The following is a 24658-nucleotide window of genomic DNA, read 5'->3' as shown; positions in this document are numbered from 1 at the left end:
AATAATTACATCCATCTAAATGGGGATCATACATGGTGTGTTCCTCCCACGTTATGTGGCAAGATAATTGTGTTGCCATGGCGATGCAATCTGTTCTTATCACTTTGGTCCTACACTGGTGTAGAACTGAAGGGGAGCCTTCACCATTTTACATTCAGATAGAGTACGTCTTAGTATGGAAAGCCGTAAAAGTGTTTATTCAATATCTTTGTAAAACCACTACTCCTGCTACTTTTAGTGTAGTTAAACTTTTCTAGTAAACTCCTGTGCTGCACTAGTATCACTACTAGGCCATGAGGTGTATGACAATATAGAATAACTGCGACATTGCATTAGTTCTCTTCAACTATGAAGTGAGTGAGAGCTGATTATTTGTAGTTTCAACTTGGTCTGTTGTGTAGTCTTCAAAATGGAAGAAAAAAGGCCAGTAAGCTGTGTGACACTCCAACGAGTGCCTTTAAAATGTTTAAGATTTACCCTGGAGTCAAAACAGCCTGGAACACAGGGAATGGTGGCTTCTTATCACACTTTGAGATGAACATTTGGAGGCCTTGCGTGTAGAGTCTGCATGTAGACATATGCAACAAGCAAAATTAGATATTCATGCCATTTTGCCGGTCCTTATAAGAAGGGAGGCTCAAAAGATTTGGGCGGGGCCACGATTCCAGGCGAGCGCGGTAACCTCGACATCAACTGTACCAGAATAAAATCGTTCCCAATCAAAAATGGCTGTGTCAAAGTTCTTTCATCACCAACCCGCGATTTCTCAGCGGTGACTCCACAGAGTCGCTGAGACGGACCCCGCTTCTGAAAGAAAATACACAAAAAGCCAAATAGTAGGCATGTGTCAGGCCCGATTTTTTTTTGCATCAGTCATGTTCTGAACCGCACAAAAGTGTTGCCGATTCCTCCCGTTGATTGGACGCCAACGTTGCATCTGAATTGCATGTTGAGTGGGCGTTCGGGCATCAGGCTGGCCGTCAGGCTGGGTGCTAAAGGGTTACGGATCCAAGAGCAGATGCGTGGTGTCATAGCAATGACTACAGTACTGTGTTTTCACAGGCATTCTCCTGCTGCGGCACCACAACTACCGGATGTTTCCAATGAAGGAACAAAAGCAGGATGCTGGCATTCCTCCTTGGGGGAATTCCACATCATTGTGTCACGCTACACGACAAAAGTGGCCATCCTGCACGTTCTAACTAACGATCACATCTATTAAGAGAGAGGTGTCTTGAGCTTCACCCCATGTGAGTGTTGTGGGTGGGCAGCAGGTGGTTTGCCTTCATTATTTATTTTCCTTCTTCCCAGCTGAAGGATCCTTAACCTCGCCTCCTCCCACGCAGATCTCCCGGGCGCTGCTCCTTGCCGGAGGCTTCACCGACCAGCGCAGAACGTGATGGTTGGCTAAACGTGGCGTGTGTGGGCAACATCAGTTCACTATCAGCTTCTCGACGCAGAGAGAAGGCGGACAGAGAGGAGCGTCTTCCTTTCAGGTGTGTGGAACTTATCTGAAGAAGTGACACGATGGCTTCTTTGGGAATGAAAGTTTTCATCCTTGCTTTGCAGCTTCTTCAAGGAAGGACCACGCTGAAGACCTTCACATTGCCAGACCCATGAGCGCCCGCGCCACGAGGGTATCTATCCACACATTTACTCTAGCTATCTACCGTATCTGTCAATGTATACTGTGTGCTTATCTAGCTTTATCTGTAGTCTTATGACAGCTTGACTAGAATAGAGTGCATCTCGCTCGCCATACATTCATATCTGTCCATCCATTGTTCGTCCATCCATTCATCTTTCTAAAGCCAAAGGTGTCTTTTATCCATTTTTCCATCCATCCATCTATCCATTCGTCTCTACCAAGGGTATCTTTCTGTTCCTCCGACCGCCCTTGCATGTCCGTAAATCTTTTGACAGCCTCCTGACAGCTTGGCTTTGTCTCATCTAAGCAACCAATCGTCACTCCATCAGTCCATATATCAGTTATCCGTCCGTCCATCCATCTACCCATCCATCCATCCATTCATCCATCCATCATCCATCCATCCATCCACCCATCCATTTATCCATCCATCCATTGATCCATCCATCCATCCATCCACCCATCCATCCATCCATCCATCCACCCAGCCATGCATCCATCGATCCATCCATCCTTCCATCCATCTATCCATTATTCCATTCATCCATCCGTTCATCCTTTTGAAACTTGGATCACAAAGTTGGCAAATTTAATTCCGCAATTCCACTATTAGGTTAACTTCCTGTCATGCCAAGGACCAATCGAGAACAGAACATAAGGGACAGAAGGGGCTGATTGGCCTTTTGTAGACTTGAATTTGCACTCCAATCAGTGTGTAGTCAGCGTGTGTTTTTGTGAAGGTATAAAAAGGTCAGAACATGTGAGAGGCTTTTTTTAAGTCTGTCTACTCAGTGCTCATGAGGGCAGAACAGCAGAGCACTCCCCATCATTGGATGCCTCACCTTTGGACATACACACACACACACACACACACACACACACACACACACCACACACGTTGCAGCCAGTGTCACACTTATATGGGACTGTTTCAGCACGCTGAATCATGAGCGGTGAGTTTTGACTTTTCAGTCCATTAGGACATGTCAGGTCTTTGTTTGGAAAATTCAATTAAAGCAAGCCTTCTAATTAAAAGATGTGAAGAAGTGAATATAAGATTAAGTAACTGGGTATGTTGTATGCAAAATAGTGCGACAGTAGCTTGGCATCCTTTTGACAAGGTGATGCAAAGTGATTTTCCCTCAAGGTGCTGCACACTCTTCTTCGAGCAGTAGAAGCAGCAGTATTACAGGATAGAATTTCAAATTAAGATTTGTATCTTGGTGATTGTGCTGTGATTTAATTGTCGACATTTGCCATTTCACAAATCTTTTATTTGGTGTTTTATTTGTATCTATTTATATTCAGGCGCAAAAAAATTACAACTAGATATTGGAGAGATGCTTGTCTGATTCCTGACGTGCCCTTGAGCAAGGCACTGATCCAATGTAATAGTCAATATACCAGCGCAACTTGGTAACCGAAGTAGTAGATTATTCTAGTTTATGGCACAAATGCAAAAAAGTTGCCGGAGGCACGGTGGCTTTAAAGGGTATATGTATTATTGCTGTGACATTAAAATATCATATAGTGTAGATCTCCTATATTTGCCGGGTAATAAATGAAGATATAAAAGAGGAGGCTGCAACAAAAGGTACAAGGAAATCAGACAAATACTCCGTCTGTTCTTTAGCTGAGCGAATAAGTTTGTTTGTTGAAGCTGATTGACAGGAAATGTAACCTACTTAGATAAGGCAGCTTGAAACCAACTGCCACGTGCGCACCTCCCACTGCTTTGGGTTACTCCACACAGCTCAAGACGGTAAGGCTATGGAAATGTTTCATACTTTATATCACCGAGTTAGGTGGAGATTAGTTGATAGTCGTAAACTTGCGTGGCAATGGACACCCAAACTGCGGTATTCTTGCTGCTGCTGGTGGCTATTTTTTGCGATTTTGTCCGGCGACTTGACTCGGAGCCGCGCCGCCATTGTCTACAGCCAGAATCAGCTGTTAGCACTCTCCCGGGGCGAGACCCGATATCCCCCGTGAGCTGAGGAGGAAGAGACGGGGATCTCGTGCGGGGGTTAAACGCCGGGAAAGGAGGAGACGATACCATCCCGTCCTCCCGTCTGTTATCATGGGGAATGTTAGATCGCTCCCCAACAAGATGGACGAGCTACCAACGCTTACCCGGCATGAGAGGGACTTCCGGGAGGCTAGCCTGATGCTATTCAAGGAGTCGTGGCTAACAGCGCTAATGCCGAACGCGGTCGTAGAATTGGACGGCTTCCAAATCATACGCGCAGACAGGACGCTGGAGAGTGGTAAGAGGAAAGGTGGAGGGCTTCCTGTGTTTGTGAACAATAAATGGTGTAATCCTGGGCACATCACGATTAAGGAGCAGCCTTGCAGCAGGGATATTGAGCTGCTAGCTGGTGGCATGAGGCCATTCTACATCTCGTGAGAGTTTAGTCGTGTGATCGCGGTGACCGTCTACGACGCTTCAGACCAGTGGCGCTGACGTCTCACCTGATGAAGACCCTGGAGAGACTGGTCCTTGTCCACCTGCGCCGCCTGGTGAGCTCCTCAATGGACCCACTCCAGTTCGCATACCAGCCTGGCATCAGTGAGGATGATGCCATCATCTACCTCCTCCACACTTCACTCTCCCACTTGGAGAAGGCGGGGAGCACTGTGAGGATCATGTTCTTTGATTTCTCCAGTGCTTTCAACACCATCCAGCCCACCCTATTGGGAGACAAGCTGGAGCGGGCGGGGGTGACCCAACACCTCACCATATGGATCCAGGACTACCTCACAAACCGGCCACAGTATGTGAGGACACAGGACTGTGTGTCTGACGTGCTTCTCTGTAGCACGGGGGCCCCACAGGGAACTGTCTTGGCTCCCTTCCTGTTCACCCTCTACACCTCGGACTTCAACTACAGCACCCCTACCTGTCACCTGCAGAAGTTCTCTGACGACTCTGCGATTGTCGGCCTCATCACGGGCGGAGATGATCGGGAGCACAGAGAACTTACTCAGGGTTTTGTGGACTGGTGCCAGCAGAACCGGCTCCTGATCAATGCGGGGAAATCCAAAGAAATGGTGGTGGATTTCGGTAGGCGCCATCACTCTTCACCTGCACCAGTGAATATCCAGGGAACAGATGTTGAGAGAGTCTCAACTTACAAGTACCTGGGTGTTCATCTGACAATAAACTGGACTGGAGCGACAACACAGACGCCCTCTATAGGAAGCAGAGCAGACTCTTCCTACTCAGGAGACTGAGGTCTATTGGGGTTCAGGGGACACTCCTCAGGAACTTTTATGACTCGGTGGTTGCATCGGTCATTTTCCAGGGAGTGGTCACCTGGGCAGGCGGCGTCTCGGCCCGGGACAAGAAACGGCTGGACAAACTGGTCAGGAGGGCCGGCTCTGTCCTGGGCTGCTCCCTGGACTCTGCGGACTCAGTGGGGGACAGGAGGATGATGGTCAAGCTGTCATCAATGCTGGACAACCCGGCCCACCCCCTCCAGGGCGCCCTAACAGCACTCCACAGCTCCTTCAGTGACAGACTGTTACACCCTCGCCGTGTAAAGCTTCTTGCCTGCTGCTGCCAGACTCTTTAACAAGAACATTGTGTAGTCTTTACAAACTGGCGGACATTAGTGCAATTGTGCAGTCCTGCACCTGAGCTTATATTGTGCAATACCCAACATTCCCCACTACTGTTAGTCTAGTTTTATTTTTATCCAATGCTGTTCCTTACATTTCACTACAGCACTGTCACTTACTTAGAGTATTTTTCCTCTGTACTATGTACAGGCTAAAATGAGTGTTCCTCCTACTTTTTATGTAGATGTATGTTGGTGTGTATATACATGTGTATATACACATAGTTACTGCGTATATTTACATAGGTTTGATCCTGAATGTTTGCCGTTAACGTTATACATTAATGGCTACATTATGCCGCCGTCCCTGTGTTACCTATATCTTTGCTGCTGTAACACTGAAAATTTCCCCACCGCTTTTCACTGGGAAGTGGATGTGTTCAGAATGTTAAATGGGGGCCAGCTCACACCTGCCACCATTTAAAGTGCCTCAGGTTAGCTCCCACTAATTTTAAAATGTTCTTGTGGGCTCTTATTGACATTTTTCATCATTTGAATGTGGTTGCTTAATTCTGGACAGGGCCACATCCCTGTTATAAAAGGGTGTGCACGGTTACGTAATCACATTATCATAGTTACTTCACCTCTTGAATAAAAACAATTTCAATTTAGTTGTAGGACAAAGGTTTTACAATGATTTTGCTCAAATATTTTCTATATCATAAAAACCGGGCATTTCAGCAGGCATGTGTAGCCTTTTTATATCCACTGTATGTCATTTGTTTGATGTTTTATTTCCCCCTCAATCATGTCCTCTTTGTCCAGTTTCACACGAGACCTGCCTCCTGGACCAGGTTCTAGAGCTGATTATGAGCGAGAAGCCCCCATCCACCAGCGCTACTCTTTTCCTGAACGAGGACGCGGACAAAGCCGCCGTGCCCGAGCCAGTAGACTTGAAAAGACGAGTTTGTGCGGCCATGGAGAGGAGAGCGAGCATCATGAAGGGAAAAATAAGCTCCATCAGCAAGGAGAGCGTCAAGGGTTTCCTCAAAAGAAACCTCTTTGTTTTATTCACCATTGCTGCCGTGGCTCTGGGTAAGTGTGCTTGTCCAATTTTAGTTATCTTTTACTTTGACTTCCTGCGTTTGAAAACAGATTTACACTGTCTACTCCTTACTTCACAGATACTGACAAGATGAGTCCATTTATTCTTTTATATGCTGTGTAATTTGGTTGGTGTGCCGCTCTCTTCAGGCATCGTCCTGGGCTTCGCTCTGCGCTCCCACAACTTGTCCCCGAGAGAGATCAAGTACTTCTCCTTTCCTGGGGAGCTGCTCATGAGGATGCTGAAGATGCTGGTGCTGCCTCTCATCGTCTCCAGCCTGGTCACAGGTGCATTTTGAATATGCTTATGGCAAGTTTAAACAGGTCCCAAATGCCTTAAAGAGGAAATCAACCCAAACATATTTTTTTTCAAGAATATGTTCTACGCAGGCTCGCTAGTTGAAACAAGGCAATATGATTAATATGAAATATGAGTTAAGCAGCAAAATCCACCCGTTTTTAGCCATCTCAGGGGGTGGCCATTTTGTCACTTCTGTCGAATGAAAATCGACATCACGACTGATCAGGGCTCAGGTAACGACCAATCGCAGCTGACCTGTTTTCTGAAGCTGAGCCATGATTGGTCCTTATCTGAGCCCTGAGGGTCTATGATGTCATTTTCAGTCGACAGAAGTGATAAAATGGCCGCCCCCAGAGATCGCTATAAACGTGTGGATTTTGTTGCCTAACTCATATTCCACAAACATGATATTAATCAGAACGCTGTGTTTCAACTACTGGGCCTGCATAGAACAAACTCTTAAAAAAATATGTTTGGTTTGACTCCTGCTTTTTTGGCTGATTGGGTGTCCATCTGTCCGTTTTGTATAACAGCCTTCCCCAATTTTTTTTGTGCCAAGGACGAGTTCATGTAAAGTGATATTTTGACATTACCAAAAACATACGTTAGGTTAACCGAACAGAAAATTGTCCATAGGTGTGAATATGAGATTTAGTGGTTGTTATATGTGCCTGGCAATTGATTGCCGCCTATTTCAGGGTATACCCTGCCTCTATACACCTCACTAATGTTCACACTTTGGAGTATTTACAGGTTGGCTAATTTTAGGCTACGGCAGCATATTTAATAGTAATAATATACTCTTTTGCAGGAATGTCCTCCTTGGACAGCAAAGCGTCCGGTAAAATGGGCGTGCGGGCTGTGGTCTACTACATGGTGACCACCCTGATCGCTGTCTTCATCGGCATCGTCATCGTGATCATCATCAAGCCCGGTAAAGGCAGCAGGGACAGCCCCGTAGCCAAGGGTGGAAATGTGGAGCTGGTCCAGGCTACAGATGCTTTCCTGGACCTCATCAGGTAATCCAGTGTAATTTTCTCATGTTCATAGAATCATTTCTGATGGTGCAAGTAGATATACAGTGGTACCTTGAGATTCAAGTGACTCAATTTATGAGATTGGAATGAATTAATGGCACCACCGTATAGCCGTATTTGATTATTTAAGTAGACACCACATGCTTCATAATGAGAGAGGAAATCCTCTCGTCCCAGCCTATCAACAAAGAAAATAATAATAATAATGATATGGATAGATACTGTAAAATTTCTTTTGGCAAATAATGACAGGCATGATACTGTAATAAAAACTTGAAAATATTTAAACAGTCAAGAAAAAAGTACTCCAGTAATTGTCAAGGGTTTCAATATTCTTTAATGATCAATCTTTGAAGGATTACATTTGTGTGTAACGTTACACGCTGAATTTATTAGGTTTTTTACATTAATTTGGACATTAAAATGCAACTATAGTCACTAGAAACAACACTTGCACAGTCTGTAGAGATACAATGCAGAACTTAAAGGAATTGGCCCTTTATTTATTAAATGTGATATATTACCCCCCTAACAATGACAACATACTGTCAAATGAATGACATTTGAAAGACTTAAAAAAAAATCTTTTAAAGGCATATATTTTTAATAAAATAAAATCAATATATATGATATATTAATGATAATATATTCCACTCATATCTCGTTGTCTTTCAAATGTGTGCAGTGTTACATTACAGACAAAATGTATTAAAAAAAATAACTTTTTTGTTTAATTTCTTCACAGGAACATGTTTCCACCCAATCTTGTCGAAGCTTGTTTCAAGCAGGTAAGACAGTACCGTACTTCTAAATTCAAATCAGATTAACCTGAAATCATTTTCTTTTTCTGAACAAACCGTTATACAGTATATGTATATACAGTATCTTATATATACAGTAAATATATACTTCACAAAGATTCTACTCAAATTCATCTCAAAACAATAAAAACAGGATATTGCTAGTCTGCAGTATTGCTCGGTTGTCATGTTTCAGTACAAAACCATGTACAAGCGGATTGTGCAAACGAGGAACGTGACGGTGAGCCTGAACCTCACTGACAATGCGATCAACGTGACGGACACCAACGTGAACCTCAGCACGGTGCTCCACACCATCCAGGTGAGTGAGCCCATGTGACCCCACCCACATATCCCTTGTCCCACACGCCCAACCCGTAACCGTGACGGAGACACCCTCCCCCCATACACACACAGGAGACGGTGGAGGAGCCGGTACCCCTGTCGGGCTCCTCTGATGGCGTCAACGCTCTGGGTCTGGTCTTCTTCTCCATGTGCTTCGGCCTGGTCATCGGCAACATGAAGCTGAAGGGTCAGGCCCTCAGGGACTTCTTTGACTGCCTCAACGAAGCCATCATGAGACTGGTGGCCATCATCATCTGGTCAGCGCACACACACACGCACACACACACACACATGAAGTGAAGCTAGCTCATTCACTTTCGTGTGTACGTATGGCAGGTACGCCCCGGTGGGCATCCTCTTCCTGATAGCGGGCAAGATTGTGGAGATGAAAGATTTGGCAGAAATGGGCAGCCAGCTGGCGATGTACACCGTGTCGGTCATCGTGGGCCTCCTCATCCACGGCCTCTTCGTGCTGCCGCTGCTCTACTTCCTGGTGACCAGGAAGAACCCCTACAGCTTCATCGGCGGCCTGCTGCAGGCACTCATCACCGCTCTGGGAACCTCCTCTAGGTGACTTGCTGTCACATGTTCCATAATATTAGGCATACTTGCACAGTCCAGTTAGATCCAATACAGGAGTGTCCGAAAAAAATCTGCCTTTGCAAAGATAACAATTTTTGATTGGCTGTCATTCACAACACTGGAAGAGTTTGACATAAAGCGATTTATATCATGAGGTAAACAGCATTAACGTAGCGTTTCGATACTGTTGTGGTTATAGGTTGCTGTAGTGGAGATCATAATAACTTCTTCTTGCACAGGCATCAATTAATTAAATAAGATTGCATAATAAACCAAATGTTAAAGGGAATTAACGATTTGGTATCTTTTTCATTTGACAGCTCTGCCACTCTGCCTATCACTTTTCGTTGCCTGGAGGAGAATAACCGTGTGGACAAACGGGTGACCCGCTTTGTTCTCCCCGTGGGCGCTACCATCAACATGGACGGCACCGCCCTCTACGAAGCCGTGGCGGCCATTTTTATCGCCCAAGTCAATGACATGGACCTGAACTTTGGCCAGATTCTTACAATCAGGTAACACTAACTTAGGCATCCGGGACAGTATGACAAGTGACATTTAATTGTTTTTTTTGGAGTTTGGGTTTCAGGAGTGTCTGCTCACCCATCAAGTGGGAAATTATACTACCAGTTAATTTTCTTGTGAGCTTCCTATTTCAGAAATGTTGATTTTCACGCCACTGTAGATTAATCCAAACCGCCCTCATGCTGATTTCTGGCCACAATATGAGAATGACTTCATCAGTCATCCTTATCAACAGCCCTGGAACTGTTCTAAAGTGAAAGTCAAGTCAAAAATATTCTTTGCATTACAGTGGACCCCGCATACTCGCGGTTCAGAACTTGTGGATTACATCCTCCCCCACTCCCGTTTTTGGTGGGAAACACATATTGATTTTTTTTCAAGGTTGAATTTTTTTCTTATTATTTTTCCCAATGCATTTCAATGGGTGTCAACTATATGGAGATTTTCTCTATTCACAGGCTTGCCCCGGTCCCTGTCCCTCACTAATAGCGGGAGCTACTGTAATAAGTTCTATGTACCCCAACTAGTCTAAACATGGTATTGTGATTAATACTGTGTTTGTGAAATAATAATTCAGAAGACTAATCCACTCATTTTCAGCCATTCACGAAGGCAGACAGTTTATGCAGCAACGCCAGCATCTAACCCAGAAAACAGGATAAGTGTGACGTTGGCAACTGAATTGAATAGTCCGCCAGTAAACCTTTTCCATGAAAAACTGAGATTGCCCCGCAAAAAAGAATACACAATATTGCAGAAAATCCGCAAATAAGTGAATACGCAGTTGCCGAACTGCAAGTATACGGGTCTCCACTGTGATGTCATTTTCTCTTACTAACCCTAATGGAATGACACCAACCGTTTAACAAACATGTCTCCGCTCCCCCTGTACCCCCTCCCGCCGCCCACTCAGTATCACGGCAACCGCTGCCAGCATCGGAGCAGCAGGCATCCCTCAGGCTGGCCTGGTTACCATGGTGATTGTATTGACATCGGTGGGACTGCCCACAGAGGACATAACACTCATCATCGCCGTGGATTGGTTCCTGTGAGTTGCCCGCTAAATGTCAGCGTGATGGGTGATTGGTCGGGCCTTTCTGCTTAAATGTCATTGTAATGCTCAAGGGCAACCCATGAGGTGGCAGACGCCATGAAACATTTATTTGAAGGGGCACATCTCATAGTAAATTTCAGTCACTGTGCTGATGCCGCGTGTGGTCACCCCCCAGGGACCGGTTGCGTACCACCACCAACGTGCTGGGTGACTCCCTCGGGGCGGGCATCTTGGAGCATCTCTCTCGTGGCGAATTGCAGAATCAGGACGAAGAGGTGCGCAACTCCGTCATCGAAGAAAACGAGAAGCCTTACCAGCTTATCTGCCAGGACAACGACATCATGCGCAGCCAAAACAGCGAGACAACAATGTGACCACTGAAAGCTGCCGTTCACCCGGTAATGCTGCAATGTAAAATGAATGAAGAATTACGTAGGCTGCATATCATTCCAATTACTCACCAATCAGCAATGTGAGCAAAAAGTACACGCGCACAAAATACGTATTTGGAGGAAAGGTACACTGAAAAGGTAAAAATAGTCAAATTAGGTCAAACATAGGTTAAACATCCAAGAATAAAGTCACTATACTACGAAAAACAAAGTTACGAAAAAGTTGTATCCTTACGAGACAGAAAATTGTAATAAAAGCATCCAAACTCTTGTAGATGTGCAAAAACATTAACGATGTTATGAAAATTAGTAAAGTACAACATTGTAACTTGACAAGCGTACATTTGTGATCATAATATTACAAAATTGTTCTGAAGTATTACATATTGACTCTTGCAAAAATATGACTTTATTCTCACAATCATATTAATTTTCCAATTGAATCTGCAAGAAACCAGCGTTCTCCACAATTTAAGGTATACAATTCTGCCCTTTTGATTCAGAGTATTTTCTTTTCGTTGATTTGTATTCCTTATGAAGGGAAACACACCGCCTTTTTTTGTTATGCATGCAGTCACTTGTTCTGATGCATAGTTATCAGTTCTGCAGGCATTCAATTTGGTGGAACGTCCAAAGTAGAGCACAATCCCTTTGTGTGATGCTGGTGAACTTCCAAGTCATTTTAATTCCAAAATGATTTGCGAGACATGCAATGGACTGTGAAATCCTAACGCACTTATACAGTTGTCTCACCGGGGGTACGAAAGGCCACCATGCGTACTGATGATTTTGTGTCACTTTTGAAACTAATATTTTCCACAAAATGAAGCTTGAACTCCAAATTATACCTCTTTTAGTTCATTCCACTTTGGAGGTTCCATTGTTTGTCATTATTCATCAAGACTACCTCTAATAGAACCTGGACACAGAGCTTCAGCAATTGTGCAAATTGTATTTTACTATGTTAAGTTTGCTAACATGCTGTAAATGTTTAAATGTGAACATATTTGACTGTTAAACACTGGACTTTGCTACCTATTGTTTTAAACTCTAGTGACTTGCCAAGGTGTGTCCGCTTAATGCCTTCTTGTGAGTCTTAATATTTTTGCTCGACTACTTTTTAAGACTGTACTGCTGTGAACTCATTTAAAAACACGCAGGTATGATTGTCTGCAAAGTTTCTAAAGAAGCACACTATTTTAATGTTCTTTTATGATATTCTATTCATGTATTAGTTTGATGGGCAAAAGATGTTGCAAAGTCATATTTGTTATTGTGAAGAAGTACTCTAGTGTAGAAGAGAACTGAATGTGTAGTAGTTTCACGCTTTCTGTGCTGAACGCCTCACATGTGAAACAGAATGATGAGGAAAAGTGAAAGCTTTGTAACACGTAAGGCAATGTGGGCTTTTGTTCTAAAATGTTTAATGTGATTTAAGTAAACCTGGTGTTTCCCCAGGAATTGATGGTACAATGTGATGAAATAAATGGCTCAGGAATTAAAACTTGATGATCATAATTGTGTCTGTGGCTACCCCTGGTGGAGGAAACTCTCCTGTCTTGGGTCAAAAACTTTTGTTAAATAAAAATATGTTGTGAAGATAGTGTTAATTAGTTAGGCTCTTGTGTGGATCTGTAGCTGAATGGCTCTTAAAAAAATGGTCATTCAATGAGCCGCACTTAGGAATTGGGCATTTTGGAACCGTAGTTTTCCGGGTTACACTGCATTCATGTTTTTCACCTTACCACTATAAACCACTAACAATGATGTAGAGGTGTTCTGGTTTTAATCATGCATTTGAAATTTCTCCAAAGGCTTGGTCAATATTCCTCTAATTTTTAGTTGACAAAACCCCTCCAAAAACTTGAGTAAGGCCATTCTTAAAATCCAAATGGCCAGGCTATATATTTTTCCATATTCCTGCCAAATTTAAATTATAAATTGGTCAACCTACTTTTTTGGTCTTACAGTTAGTCCCTTGTGATATCTGGCCTGCCATGATGGCCGGCTCATATTTTCTGCGGCTACAAGTTCCAATGCTAATTAAATGAAATGTATCAACTACAAAAACCTCCTTAATGTGTTATATTTGTTCCTTGTGATGTATTAACAACTCATGTTCGTTTACGACGGTCATTTTTTTTTCTATGTAAGGCACAGACAACAAATCAGCTATATTTGACACATACATAGTATTACAAATTAAAAATGATGTAGGCATTATTACAGTACTTAACATTTGTACAAATATTAGACTTTCAGATTATTTTCTGTTGAAAATTTCAATTTAATGTTCATTTTCAAATTATGATGATTTTTGTTATGCTGAGATGTATCTATTGTTTTGGCGTAGTGACTAGAATTACTTGATTCATTAATTTCTGTGGGTAGGTATTAAAGCTAGCTAGATATCATCATAGCTACAGTAACTAGGGTTGCCAACTGTCCCGTATTAGCCGGGACGTCCCGTATTTTGGGCTCTTTGGTTTGTCCCATACGGGACCTTAAATGTCCCGTATATTGACTATCAATTCTTGCAAGTACAAAAAACTGCACTCTACCGATCCTGTAATATAAAATGCTTTTAGTAAAGCTTTGGATGGTGATCGATTGTCAATATCGACGGACACAGGCGGGTTGGCAACTCAATGTCTTTTACTTAATGTATACTTGCTCAAGCATAAATTGCTGGTTCTTAAACTGTGATAGCACATTACAGCGCTCCTATTGGCGACTCTCGGTACTACATATGACAGACCCTAGATCAGATAAAGGGTAAATTTCAGAACAAGCGGCAATCACTCCACCTGTCATGTAAGGACTTCTCTCTGGCTGCGCAAAATGACAGAAGACTGTTGAGTCAGTCGAAAGCAGCCAGAAATATCCATAGAAAAAATAAATTTGGTGAGTCACACTCCTCTTTTACATTTCAGATTTCTTACACCCGTTTTTTGATGAAAAGAGCCAAATTGTGGTTTCATATGAGGTGACATATCGTCGCTGCCCATGTGAAAAACACTGCCCATTTTTTCCATTTTTTCTTACTTTTACGTGAATGTGGTTTCAGCATTAACGTGAAAATTTACTAAAAAAAATCCAAAATGCATACATCATACCCACACTACCGTGGCACCGTGCACCTGTCCCTTATTTAGGAGCGAGAAAGTTGGCAAAGGACATTAAAGCCTACCATTTAATACAAACAGTTTACAAGGAGCATCCATCATCCATCCATTATCATACACTAAAATTTGTGTGACATAATTTTGAAGGTGATGAATATAACAGGTATGTTTGCACTTTTTATATATTTTTTCTACTTTTGGCTATGTGCTAAAGCTAATAGCTTGCTAAAATGCCATGATGAATTTAATATGAATTTCGGACAAAGACTGACGTTTGGACATTGCTCAATAAAAACTTGTTGTGAAGATGAAAGTTACGTTGTCGGCACAGATGCTGTTTCCTACTGAAAAAAAATGTTTCAGACGTGTATTCTTGCTAACAATGCGATCCTAAATCTAAAAGAACATCTGATGCACACTTATTGCAACCATATTCTAATTACAGTCAGTTCTATTATCTTACATACAATGCAACGATATATGAAACTCTGTTCATATTATGTTTTATTTATTTATTTATTTATTATTATTATTTTTTTTACAATGTTACTTTATGGTCGTAAATTAAGATTTTAGAGTTATATTTGCACGTCTGCTCAGGCATGGATAAGTGTGAAATCTAATAGCGTCCTAAAGTAACCGGTTAACAAAATTAGAAATAATTATTTGTCTGCAATAAAACAACACCAAAAGACAGACTGTTTCAGGTTCTTTTATAAAATAATTCACTTTACATAGTGTGTTTCAACATACAGTGTATTCATCTACAATACATTGATTGTGTGCTTCACACACGATCGAGCCCTCAAAGTTTGAACAGCCTTGTCATGTGGTGAATGGAATCATGAAGAAGAGTACTTTGGCATAGTTTAATGGCGGACTATGTTGTAGTGAGGGTGACAAATGCAGATAGGTTTAAATAGCTGGTTTGAAACACTGACTCTAGGGTTACGCTATCAACAATCAATCAGTATAAAGAGCGGACAGATTGCTTTTCACTGTTTGTAGGTTTCACATCTCGAGTTCAGTTGTATAACAGTCACAAACGGTAGGTCAAAGTCTGAAAGGGACTGTGAAACCTGAATTGTACAAAACAAGGTGCAAGTCGATCGAGTACAAAATGCTCCCCTCTTAAGTTCTGCACCCGCAAAACCTGAACTACTTAGCAGTTACACATGAATGTGAACATTTACAAAGCACAAACAAGCATATAAGTGTGTTGCTTCAGGACGATATTGAAATCACTGCTCATGTATACTATATATATATTTTCAAATCACAATGTTTTTCCACAGATGAGCCACAAAGACGTTATGGATGGAGAGAGGGAGACACTTTTGAGGCAGACTCTGGCAATTAACAGTAAGAGCCATTTTAGATAAATTCATCCCGCGTATCTTACAAGTCAATCCTCCTCCTCTTCCTCACTTTCGCAATATGTCAAGCACAGGTCCTATTTTAAATATGTAAAGCCATTTAAATAGATATTGCTGCCCAGGTCTGGTCCACTGCGGACAGATAGTTGTGATATAGAGCAAGAGACACAAGACGACTGGAGAGTCAGCTAACTGCTGTTTTACTTTAGGATGACGTGCTGCTGGCAGTTTACTTGGCCTGCAGGGAGGAGAAAATGCTTTTTAGAATGGTAAAGGTAAGCCCTTTGACACAAACACTTTCCACATATAAAAGGTAAAAGACAAAAAAAAAAAACATACCTACGACTATTCATTTTCCTCCATAGTTGACGTTTTCCTATCACTCCATATTGAGGACGGCCCAGTTGTCTTTCTTCTCCTGATGGTAAAAGAAACAAAACATTTTAAGCAAAAATGTGTCACCTTTCTGCTTTCAAATTATAGATTCAAAACCATGGTGTTAGCTTGTAATTGAGAATAGCGTCTACTGTGGTTGCCTCAGCAGTCCCAGATCAAGTGCTTACTACTACTACTCTTACAGTATACTGGCGGAGCAGCCAGGTTACCTCTCCTCGTGTTGCATCAGTGCTAGCACTATGGTTCAGATTCAGGTTCGGTTTGTATAAAGTTTGCTACATGCGAAAATGTGTAATTTGGGTATATGCATATTAATCGAGAATACCACAAGTTTGAAATGAAACTGCTACAGGACAACTGAAGTGATATTTAATCCCACCATCACTTTGTCGCATCGCGCCGTCCAGAGTTATAGAACATCGGTGATAGTCCGCCGCCGCAACTCGCTAATCAATGTCCACGACACTGGACAGACATGGTTTCATGTTTGTCTAAGTAATTTGTAGTATTTATCAAGTCAACAGCCCTTTTAGTGAAACCAACCACAACTTCAAATTGAAACTTGTTTAAGTAAATTAGTAAACACTAGTTGCTCATCTTGGAAGGAGAAATCTTCCACTTTCTGACATTATTTCCCACTGCGGCTTTAAACTACATTTCACATCTTGACTTTAGATGATTTTTTCCTGTTACATTAAGATGGCTTTTTTCTAAATTCTGGGTCAGTTGTTTTTCCAGGTCCCAGTAATAATGAAAGCTAAATTATCACTTATTAAGCAGGTACGCATTTTGTTGGCAGAGGGCTTTTAATGCATGTTTGTACTCTTTATCATGTATACTGTCATATTTCCAAATCAGAGTTAACCAGTATACTGTACAGTAGTACGTTGAGTGCCCTAAATTGCGATTTTTTTTTTTTTCGAGTCATAAGCCATCACTTGTTAAATTTTTTTGCTTTGTGTTGTGACCCAAACTGAGTGAGCTTCATCTAAGTTGCTGCACACCGCACTTTTAGCCGTTTATTGAATGCAACAACTCTAACACACAAATGCAAAATCAAAACACTTGCAAGGAGCACTTACACTGAATTAACCCAACTGACTGCAGCTCCAAATGTCACTCACAAGGTCGATCATTCTCAATTCTTTTACACCAAGTTCAACCTAAGAAAATACTGACCACTCCAAATACCTCCATAATGACCAACATTTAAAATACAGTAACATAGTAGGTCTAAGCATTCGGGGAAATAATACTATTGCAAGTCACTGTAACATTATGCACTGTTTGACCATAAACCCTGTGCCTTTAATATTGAAAAGTTGTATTAAAAGGTTAAAAACAACTGAAGTGTACTTGGACAGTAATTAGGGGTGTCAATATCAATACCACACTTTGAGAATCACTGCTTGAAGCCATGGCTCTTAAAGACACATCAACACACATCTACTAGTGACTTTCGGCTAAATAAACTCTATATAAGCCGTTTATTTATGCTTTTATATAGTTATATACAGTGGGTACGGAAAGTATTCAGACCCCTTGAAATTTTTCACATTCTGTGTCACTGCAGCCATTTGCCAAAATCAAAAAAGTTCATTTTATTTTTCATTAATGCACACCATCTTGACAGAAAAAAAACCCAAAATGAAATATTCCTGGACCTGAAATATACTTGGATTTTCTGATTTTTTTTTTTTTTTTTTTTCCCCGGGAATTTTTTTCCACGATTCCTCCTGTCCCCCGTAGGGAACATATAATGAAAATCGTTGTTTTCTGAAGAATTGTTTGGGTTTGTAAAAAGGAAAAAAAAACATTGTAACATTGTTGTGCAGACCCCCTGAGATAGCCTTGGTCCCCCTAAGGAAAAAAATCCTAGCTCCGTCAGTGTCACCGATGGCAGAGTAGTACACTTAAAACAGTGACGCTTCAGTGCCCTGTGCCCTGTAACTGACTGGGTTTAGTCTGCCTTTTTCTCAAAGTCAACTACCCGTGACCCAAATGAGGACAAGTTGCAATCAAAAAGTAAAAAAAGTGGATGGATGTTTCCTGTCATGTAGTGTAGAGTATGTCTGACCTCTGTCATGACAGGCAAGTTGTCGTGAGGAAGGAGCCACATTGTTCGATGGGCCTTGGCCCGCTGTCTCTGCAGGAGCTTCCGCAGCAACCTCTTCACCTTACGATCCCTGGGGTCTGCACACTTCACTGCTTTTTTGGTGTAAAGACTGTCAAAAATAGAAACTCATAGTTATTGTACTGTACATCACAGCCTCATGGAGAGTACAAGGTCTGCTTGTAAGTTAACTTAATAGAAGCCCCGCAAGTGCTGCAAGACGTGCTGAATCTGATTCAGTGGATGGAATCAAAAGGAATTCTTGGAACTTGAAGAATTCCATGTAAGCTTACGTTCCAACCATCATTTCACACAATAGCCTTCTGAATGTTGCTGTTTCTGACCAACAGCTTGACCGACTGACTGTGGCCGGACTCTGCTGGCTCGGGGAAAGTATTTACAGATGTCTTGTCATTGCCGCATTTCCTCTCTGACTTCCGTGGCAATTACGGCCCCCGGGGCCCGCCACAGCAACTTGACCTGGAACGATGACCACCGCTCTCGGCCCGGACTCTGGCTTACCAGAGGCATATTTTCCACGCCTGCGCTCTTTAGCCCCAGGAATGGATAGTTGGAATACTTGCATGATGGCTTGTATACTGCAGTCCGGCCCTTCGGTCTGCACCTCAAACCGCAGCACGTCCTTGGTGCGCACCTTGCCATGGGAATACAACATGCAGCACTGAACATCCCGCTGCATCTGCACACCTTCATCTGGAAAACAGAAGTGGGACATAACATTAGGGGAACATAGGGGATATTTTTAAGTTTTATCCACCCATCCATTTTCTATAAGGGTGGCAGGTCAGCTGGAGCCTATCCCAGCTGCTTTTGGGCAAGAGGCGGTGTATGCCCTGGACTGGTTGCCAGCCAAACTCCACTTCAAAACATCAGCTTTACAGATACCATGTAAGCCCTGCGCTGAATGTAAAGAGGCCTACTGCGACACATATCGTCGTAATCAAATTGAATATTTTACGTGTCCCTGAAATTGCTGTCCACCCTGTCATTGTGAGTTAACTGCCCAATTAAGAAACCATCTTGTGTTTTCAGCGACATTACGACCAGCATTTTGTTATACTTGCACTTATTTGGTAATTTTCATCATATAATGTGTGTATCTTGACGCTTTCAAGTGTAACATGTCCACGCTGTCATAGTGAAATCTCAATGGATATAATCAGAAATTTTAAATGTATTTGGTAAAAAGTACACAGTCGGTTGAGTATGTTAGTCATTTTGCTAAGTCAAGGTCCAACATACCGTATGCCAATTAAATGCTAACATTAGCAAGAAATGTCCACCCTGTCATTTTCCTCCCTGTTAGCAAGCTGACATATTTTGCTGTCTGCATGTACATTGCCTGGTTGCATTTAATTGCTAAATGTATGGGAGCTTGACCAATGTGCATTTCTAACAGTGTAACATTACTTAATACAACGAATTTGAAGTTTTATGCAAAATCCCAACTTTTGGGGCAAAATGGGGAAGTCTCAAAGGCGCCTTATTGTGTGATTGACTTATTAATCCAGTGAAAAAAAACTCAATGCTGTGAGGTATCCGCGGCTACTTTTGCTGGGTGACGAATGATGTATTTTGTGCAGAGAGTGTGAACCACACTCTGTCGCATGCACATATGGAAATGCTTGAAGTACAATGGTATCCCACTGCGCTGCGCTCTGTGTGTGACTGTTCCCATGTGTGCATGTGTTGTGTGTGTTGCGCTGCAGGCTGTTATCCAAAGCACTTGTGTAAAGCAAATCAAAGTGTGATGCAAATGCAATGTAGTGGGGCGCAAAATAGGACAGCGCAGCTTGGTTACGCCACATTTGGAATCCAGAGCTCAGGCACACGTCACGCCGCTTCCAGCCACACATGCTGAAGCAACGGCGAGATGAGACGAAACCATCGTGCAGGCTGACACACTTGCTCATGCTGATTGTTGGGCCGTTTTCCCCCTGCGAGCCCCTCATACGAGCCCCTCTTGTTTACATCCATCGCCGCACCTCCTGCCTTGCTGCTCTCACTCACCGCCCCCCTCCCTTTTTCCAGATTCGCCATCGCTCTTTTGGCCACACTGTCCACCTGCAGGGTGCGTGCAATTCATGCAGTATATTCACACGCGCCCGCCGTGTCTTACCTTGCACAGATGCCAGGAGGAGAACAGTCAGGGAGATAACAGTCAACATCTGCAGCATGAACATGGTGAGGCTGGCAGAGAGGATGATCTCGTCACTCACCTCTCCCTCTATGGCTGCTGCCTCTCTTATGTGACTCCCTCCCTCTTTTTATACCTCCCTGCCCATCTCTCACTCACTCACTTCCACCACCTCTTTTTTTTTTTTTTTTTAATCTCACTATCTTTCCCTCCCTCTGTCTGTTTGTCCAGTTTCATCTTGCCATATTGTCACACTCCACTCACCACCGCTCACCCGCCCGCCTCCTCATGTGTGTCTTATCGGAAGATTAAAAATCACTCCACATTCTTTCACTTCATCTGGCCTAAAGTGCATTTTGCTTCTTAGGCTGTTTTATATGACAGATATTTGGACTTTAAAAATAGTCCAACATTTACAAGATAAGAGTCTATTTACTCTGGCTGTAAAATGTGACGGAACAGCAGGTGTATCCAACTCAACTCTGTCAGGATCAGGATTTCTGGAAAGTTGTGTTCAATGTGGGCTCACTAAAACTATACTTAGAGACATGCTCGCTCCAACAATTTCTGATGTGTTGCATGATAAATGTGCACAAAATGCCATTCAAACCAAAAATGTGGAACCGTATCACAGTTGAGTGCAATTTTGGCTTGAATTTCAGGGTCAACAACACTTGCAACTTCTGCCCTTTCTCTTTTTTACAGTATTTGAAAAAAATTGTTTTGCTTTTTATGGGCGTGTCTAAAGCTGTACATTATGGTTACCCAGGGGCAACATAAGTGATAATGATTGTAAGGGCCCATGACTGACAGGGTTCGAGAAAATTGTATTTTTAATTTAAGTGCTGGTGCCCAATTCTTTTTGTCTCACGTGGCTCCAAATCCTCTTTATCATATTTTGTGGATACAATGGAAAAAGTGTTTAGATTTTTCTTTGGCTTTTTCTTTTTTTTTTTTTTAAGCGCAGCTAGCTGCTTTACACATTGCCACTTTAAATGTCGAGTTTTTCATGTTTTAATTTACACTTATTAGCAAACTCCAGACGCTGCACCAGTCTGCCACTTAATCTCCTGCTCCATTCTTCTGTCACTTCTTCTGTTGTTAAAAAAAAAAAGCCTAATTGAACTCCTCCACTTGGGGCAGTAGCTCATCCCCAACCTGTTAAAGGCACTCAGCCATTTTCCTATCTGAGGATCACTTCCTCAGATTTGGAGGTTCTAATTCTCATCCCAACTTCTTCACTCGGCTTCAAATTGCTCCAGCAAGAGTTGAAGGTTACGGCTTGATGAAGCCAGCAGAAGGCTTTCATCTGCAAAAAGCGGAGACACGACACTGAGGTCAAACTCGACCCCTTCAATGCCTCGGGTGCACCTTGAAATTCCATCCATAAAAGTTATGAACAGAATCGTGACGAAGAACAGCGTTGGCGGAGTCCAACCCTCAGTGGAAACGAAACCAAGTTGAGAATGTTTATGAGCGTTTTGTTGTTGAAATGTTTTGTTGCTAATTTACACTTTACACTTGTATGATGTTTCAATGGTTTCCGTGAATTTGTTCAAATCTGAAATAAACCCTGAATGAGTGATTTCGACCTTAGAGGTCCTCTTCAGAGATTGCGTACTACAAGATTCATGCCTCCATTTTTAGTTCAGTTCAGCGTATTGTGTATCGTTATCAATGTAAACACAACATGCATTTCATCACTCACAGTGGTGAGCAGTGGATGTTATTTAAGGCCATCCAGGATTCAATTCTGCAGTGATGCATTTTGGCAAGAGTAAATGAAAACAGAGTCCTGGCAGCAAGCGTAGGGTATTCCCAGCTTTTGTTTTATGTCTCTCTTAAAAGGTTTGACTCATACACTAGTGTCACTGTGTAATTATCATACATTTAGCCAGTTGAATGATTCACTTGTTTGGATAACGTGGCCCTCGTATGTCTTTTAGGCCTCACCCTCGGTCTAGCGATGCACCGCAAGAGCATGCTGGAATCAACAACCAGTCTGTGCTCAAAAAGAACATCAGGATATGATTATTCGCAAAACAAAACAAATGAATATCTTTTGTAATTATGTGTTAACAATAAATGGTGGCTAATGTTCTGTAATATATAGCAATGACGTTCATGCAAATAAGTACAATAAATGCTGCGAAACCTTCACAAAAGTCACACAACTCAGACCATATAATTCGGAATTTAAACCACATTTTTGAGAAAGTATGCTTTCATAGTGGGGAGACATCATATTTGCATTCATTTTGCTTTTTCTTTGACGTTTTACAGACACTTATTCCGAAAGAAGCAGCAGCATCAATAAGGGGTCTTTACAGAAGACAACAAAGAAAAATAAACATCTGAAGGTATGTAAAGTGAGGGGACATTCATTCAAAGCAGTAAGACTATGCCATACTCTTTTGTCATCAGTGTTAAGGTAGAGCATTTAATGGTTTTTCTGTTTTATATTTGCACTTCTAACAGAGGTCAAAGGTTAAAAAGTGAGACGTGAGGAACATCTGCAAAATGTAGCATATTACACCTTTAAAGTCAAGTGCGTTTCACCCTTTTAATATGTACAGTGGTAAACTTGTTTTGAACTTGTAAGACTGTTAATAATGGTAATGTATTATTTAAAACATACCGTTTTACATTTGTAACATGATTATTTCTGATTCCATGATTTCCTATATGTAAAAATTGTTTCAAAATCCGAGCATCATCAGCGGTCGACTTTGGATACTCCATTGTACTGTTTGTAAGGATGTACAGTATATGGCATGTTTAATGAGCACATTGTAAAACTATACAGATGGTTATTTGCAGACATAAGGAACCACCATTCACAAATTAAATGTGTTTGCTCCCTGGGCAAACTGAGGAACTATTCAGAGAACAAGGCAACAATACGTGCCCTGAGGGGCCATTCTTATTTGAGCCATGGAAGTGAAACTATGCAGTCGGAGCACCGAAGAGGCGAGGATGGAGTACAAGTATGTCCGTGCATGTGTGTCCATGCATGCGTGTGTATGTGGGCACGCGTTGGGGACGGGGTTCAAGAATTTGACCCAAGAAATCAGGTTGGAATCTCAGCTGCAAAAACATACCTTCCACATGAACACAGGTCTGCTTGTGAGCCAGAGACATTTTCTGCATAGCTCTGCGGCGATTAAAATATCTCCTGTCAAGGTGTGCAGACTCACAAAAATGCGGGCAATCAAAAATAAAAGTTACTGTGAGACGCTAATGTGTTCCTTTTAGAGGGGGGTTGTGGTGGGGGGGGTACCTCCTGGAGAGGTTGTAGGGCTCAAATCACAGCTCTGATGGTGCCTAAGAGATCTTGCTGTACCTGGAAGGGATTTCCGAGGGATAAAATGCACAAGGGCAAATAGTTGATCTAATCTTTGCTATGAAGCAAACAAAGAGGTGCGTGATTCAGAGAACAAGTTATGTGAAATTGAACACAAATAAATTCCACATTACAACATTCTGGGAATTATTTGGATCAGACAAGAAGCAGCATTCTTGTTCATAATGGGTGTGTTTTCTTGCCTCATATTGGTCTCTGCGGTTCATATTCAACCAGAGGTGCCATAGTTGCACATTAGTGTTTAACCTCAAATAACTGTAACCTGTAACCTGTGCTGTTTAAACAAATGCAAATTAATACCATAGTTTGAGACCTATCAGAAGGGATTAAACCCAGGACCTCTCACACCTTCAGCAAGAATCATACCCCTAGACCAATGAGCCAGATACTATTTCAGATGTGCAAGTTTTACCAGCGAAGGCCCTTTCACAGTGCCTGAAACTAAGTCTCAACTCAAAGTAAATTAAAGGATTTTCCATTATTTGAACCCGGGACCTCTAACACCCAAAGCGAGAATCATACCCTTAGACCAACAAGCCACATACAGCTGCTCTACTTGTAGTTATACAGAAGGAGACCCTTTCACATTGCCATTTAAATCAGATGAAACCATTGATCTATACACGAAGTAAATTATGTGCTCATCTGGGATTTGAACCCCAGGCCTCTCGTACCCTAAGCAAGAATCATAACCCTAGACCAACGAGCCAAATACAGCTGCTGTACTTATAATTATACAGGCGTAGCACCCCACGGACAAGCCTGTAATTTGTTTCTA

General features: G+C 42.2%; 2 protein-coding genes and 1 long non-coding RNA gene across 11 annotated transcripts; 2 read left to right on the top strand and 1 right to left on the bottom strand.

The window, feature by feature from the left end:
• The first annotated feature begins 1076 nt into the window (after nucleotides 1-1076).
• slc1a6 (solute carrier family 1 member 6) lies at nucleotides 1077-12866 on the top strand. 4 transcript variants are annotated; one of them, XM_086047327.1, is made up of 13 exons: nucleotides 1077-1250; nucleotides 1347-1496; nucleotides 1570-1637; nucleotides 6034-6303; nucleotides 6463-6600; nucleotides 7425-7632; nucleotides 8396-8438; nucleotides 8647-8772; nucleotides 8868-9052; nucleotides 9132-9365; nucleotides 9698-9892; nucleotides 10816-10950; nucleotides 11132-12866. In XM_086047327.1, the coding sequence occupies exons 4-13, from the start codon at nucleotides 6078-6080 to the stop codon at nucleotides 11328-11330; spliced, it is 1689 nt and encodes a 562-aa protein (XP_085903453.1). In that variant the 5' UTR covers nucleotides 1077-1250; nucleotides 1347-1496; nucleotides 1570-1637; nucleotides 6034-6077; the 3' UTR covers nucleotides 11331-12866. The 4 variants fall into 4 exon arrangements, with proteins under 4 accessions (XP_085903453.1, XP_085903454.1, XP_085903452.1 ...); XM_086047328.1 differs by lacking the exon at nucleotides 1077-1250 and having other exon boundaries at nucleotides 1304-1496; XM_086047326.1 differs by lacking the exons at nucleotides 1077-1250; nucleotides 1347-1496; nucleotides 1570-1637 and adding an exon at nucleotides 2329-2601.
• A 1240-nt stretch (nucleotides 12867-14106) lies between these two features.
• On the top strand, nucleotides 14107-23751 carry LOC147138598 (uncharacterized). Of its 6 annotated transcripts, XR_015089114.1 has the most exons (6): nucleotides 14107-14252; nucleotides 15769-15835; nucleotides 16059-16124; nucleotides 16215-16273; nucleotides 18515-18641; nucleotides 18709-19882. It is a non-coding gene; the product is annotated as an uncharacterized LOC147138598 (long non-coding RNA). The 6 variants fall into 6 exon arrangements; XR_015089115.1 differs by lacking the exons at nucleotides 16215-16273; nucleotides 18515-18641; nucleotides 18709-19882 and adding exons at nucleotides 22800-22876; nucleotides 23337-23751; XR_015089116.1 differs by lacking the exons at nucleotides 16215-16273; nucleotides 18515-18641; nucleotides 18709-19882 and adding exons at nucleotides 22800-22876; nucleotides 22995-23078.
• ccl44 (chemokine (C-C motif) ligand 44) lies at nucleotides 15170-20629 on the bottom strand. The gene is made up of 5 exons (XM_086048387.1): nucleotides 20499-20629; nucleotides 18943-19072; nucleotides 18323-18470; nucleotides 16189-16267; nucleotides 15170-16087 (listed from the first exon to the last, which is right to left on the bottom strand). The coding sequence occupies exons 1-4, from the start codon at nucleotides 20560-20562 to the stop codon at nucleotides 16229-16231; spliced, it is 381 nt and encodes a 126-aa protein (XP_085904513.1). The 5' UTR covers nucleotides 20563-20629; the 3' UTR covers nucleotides 15170-16087; nucleotides 16189-16228.
• Nucleotides 23752-24658: the final 907 nt, after the last annotated feature.

This window comes from Filicampus tigris, chromosome 12 (genome assembly GCF_054856515.1).
Source record: "Filicampus tigris isolate MCC_2025a chromosome 12, RoL_Ftig_1.0, whole genome shotgun sequence".
NCBI lineage: Eukaryota > Metazoa > Chordata > Actinopteri > Syngnathiformes > Syngnathidae > Filicampus > Filicampus tigris.
Note: the sequence above shows the minus strand (reverse complement) of the source record. Positions and strands in the feature narration are given on the sequence as shown.

Bases quoted from the DNA above. Each gene is read 5' to 3' on its own strand.
- slc1a6 (XM_086047326.1), top strand. The intron at 9,053-9,131 runs GTCAGCGCACAC...TACGTATGGCAG, and splicing joins CTGGTGGCCATCATCATCTG to GTACGCCCCGGTGGGCATCC. The intron at 9,366-9,697 runs GTGACTTGCTGT...TTCATTTGACAG, and splicing joins GCTCTGGGAACCTCCTCTAG to CTCTGCCACTCTGCCTATCA.
- ccl44 (XM_086048387.1), bottom strand. From the start codon at position 20,562: ATGTTCATGCTGCAGATGTTGACTGTTATCTCCCTGACTGTTCTCCTC. The intron at 18,471-18,942 runs GCAAGTATTCCA...TATTTTTGACAG, and splicing joins TGCAGTATACAAGCCATCAT to TCTTTACACCAAAAAAGCAG. The intron at 16,268-18,322 runs GTCAGACATACT...TTTTACCATCAG, and splicing joins ACTTGCCTGTCATGACAGAG to GAGAAGAAAGACAACTGGGC.